A 2,433-nucleotide genomic window follows, 5' to 3' on the forward strand; every position below is an offset into this window, starting at 1 on the left:
CTGCAGGTTTGGCTTAATTACGGTTTAAAAAGGGCAACCCTCTTTTTAAGTTTTAAGATTAAAATATTGCCTTCTGGCTTCGGGACTGATTTTGCACATACAACACATTATGTAAATTAAGCAGTTTTAAGTGGAATGATTCAAGTCAAGCCTGGTCCACATGTACATGGGTATTTTTGTAAACTTTTTCTATGCATTTATGTATAGCAGTTTACCTGTGACCTTTTGACCACACATAAACTGTATTTTGGTCACTGAAAACAGACTTTTTGAAAAACTGTGATGATATTCAGAAGCTCTGCTTTCAGTGTTGATGTATAGACAGAGAAAACAGAGTTTATGTTTTGTGATTTCAGAATGTCCACCGTTATTTCATTTGTTTATGTGACGCAAAATTTAGTGCAATAGCAGATGTGGCCAGAATAGTGTTGGGTTTAAATTTGCTGTCAGGACTTTTTATGTTTTGACAAAAATGCACAGTTACTCTTCTGCTATATTTTGGAACAGAAACTTCAGAATGTACCATTGCATGTAGCCAACTGAAAATAAATATAATAATAATATTTTTCAGGCTTCTGATTGGCCAACATGGCTTTGTGGTTAAGGATATATCACGCCTGTTGGTTTGACATGCTCTTGACAGTGTTTTTGCATTCTCATTTGGACAGAGAATTTTGCTTGTGCTTGTGTGGATGGGATTTCTTGAGAACGCTGTTTTCAAAAATACCAGTGTACATGCGGACTATGCCTCTGGCTCAAGTCAAAAGCTCAGGCCTGTTCAGTACACAATGCCAGATATATTGACATATATTGCATCAGATGCTAGATGGATTAAGATATGAGAGTGAACCTGTAGTAAAATGTAGCAAATGTGGTCAGAAATTACATCAATCAGATGAATAATTTTTTAACAATACCTGGACCTGCTGCATCTTTTCATTCTGATTCTGATTTCTGTGCGACAAAACAGGATCATGGTTTTCAATTGGTCTGCCCCGGGATGCCGTCTGTCCACCTCCCCTCTTTTGTGTTGTGCCGACACCATTTGGTTTGTGGAAGCAGAGCACCTTCTGGAAGCTTTGCTTGAATTTGTCAGAGAGGAAGCCGTAGAGGACTGGGTTGGCACAGGAGTTGACGTAGGTGAGGATGACCGTCAAGAAGTAGACTGCAGCGGTGGCATTGTTCTCAGGGATGATATGAACCAGGTTGACAATGTTGGTCGTGAAGAAGGGCAGCCAACAAAGCACAAACACCAACACAATGACCACCACCATTCGTGTCACTTTACGCTCAGACTTACGCCGCTTAGTCAGGCCTGCTCGCACACCCGCTGACCTCACCTGAAATTGAGATTGTGGATTGAAAACATTTTATGAGATTATGAGAGAACAACCTCACAGTAAAATGTTATATATATGTTATACAACAATAAAAGCCAGAGGCCAGTTTTATCTGTCCCATTACCTTGATTACAATGACCAGGTAGCAGATGCTGATGACAACAAGAGGACAAAAGAAGCCCAGGATAGATGTATACAGGATGAAGACAATGGACCACAAATTCTGTGGTTCGGGCCAGGTTATGTTGCAGGTATTGAATCCCTCCTGTACATGTGAGTAGATGGTGACCGGGAGCACAATGAGAAAGGACACAACCCACACCATGCCATTGAAAACCTTTGCCACCTGCAGCTTTCGCCATTTGGCACTGCGAATAGGATGAACTACAGCCAGATAGCGATCGATGCTCATCACTGTCAGGCAGAAGGTTGAGGTGAACTGGCTCATGGCATCAGCAGTCATGCACACCTTGCAGAAGAAATCACCATATGGCCAGTAGGAAAGCAGACTATTAGTGGCAAGGAAGGGAATTCCCAGGATGTAGAGTTCATCTGCCAAGGCTAAGTTGAGGATGTACATGTTAGTTACTGTCTTCATCTTGGCATAGCGAACCACCACATAGATGGCCAGTGTGTTACCCAGAAGACCCAAGATGAAGACAATGGTGTAGACGACTGCGGTGAACACATTAAAGGGCATTTGCTCAGTCCTGACAGAGACATTTTGGTAGTCTATAGTGAAAGGTTGGGAGAAAGATATGCCGACATCCTCAGAAATCGACGTTGAATTATTATAATCCATCTTGAAGGAGGGAGTGCTAGCGTCCATTTGGATTACAGTAGGTTACAACTTGTAAGAGAAGAGAAGGACAAATTTACAATTATCATAATTCACAATAACTCATGATATGAAAAAACTGAAAATTCAGCATTGTGGGTTGTTAGGGTTCTGTGAATTTCTGCTTCAGAGAATTTATGTTATGTTTACCTTTTTCACCCTACACACTCACAACATCACATGCACGCTCTCTGGGCATGATGCCCATATTTACCAGGACTGCAGAGAAACTTTCCACTGAATTGTCTGGGCAAG

The 2,433-nt window shown here is 41.5% G+C and overlaps 1 protein-coding gene across 1 annotated transcript; it reads right to left on the minus strand.

Moving 5' to 3' along the window:
* Positions 1–887: 887 nt before the first annotated feature.
* Positions 888–2,169, minus strand: LOC133999955 (somatostatin receptor type 5-like). Its single transcript, XM_062439303.1, has 2 exons — positions 1,465–2,169; positions 888–1,340 (listed from the first exon to the last, which is right to left on the minus strand). The coding sequence occupies exons 1-2, from the start codon at positions 2,167–2,169 to the stop codon at positions 888–890; spliced, it is 1,158 nt and encodes a 385-aa protein (XP_062295287.1).
* Positions 2,170–2,433: the final 264 nt, after the last annotated feature.

This window comes from Scomber scombrus, chromosome 18 (genome assembly GCF_963691925.1).
Source record: "Scomber scombrus chromosome 18, fScoSco1.1, whole genome shotgun sequence".
Classification (NCBI taxonomy): Eukaryota; Metazoa; Chordata; class Actinopteri; order Scombriformes; family Scombridae; genus Scomber; species Scomber scombrus.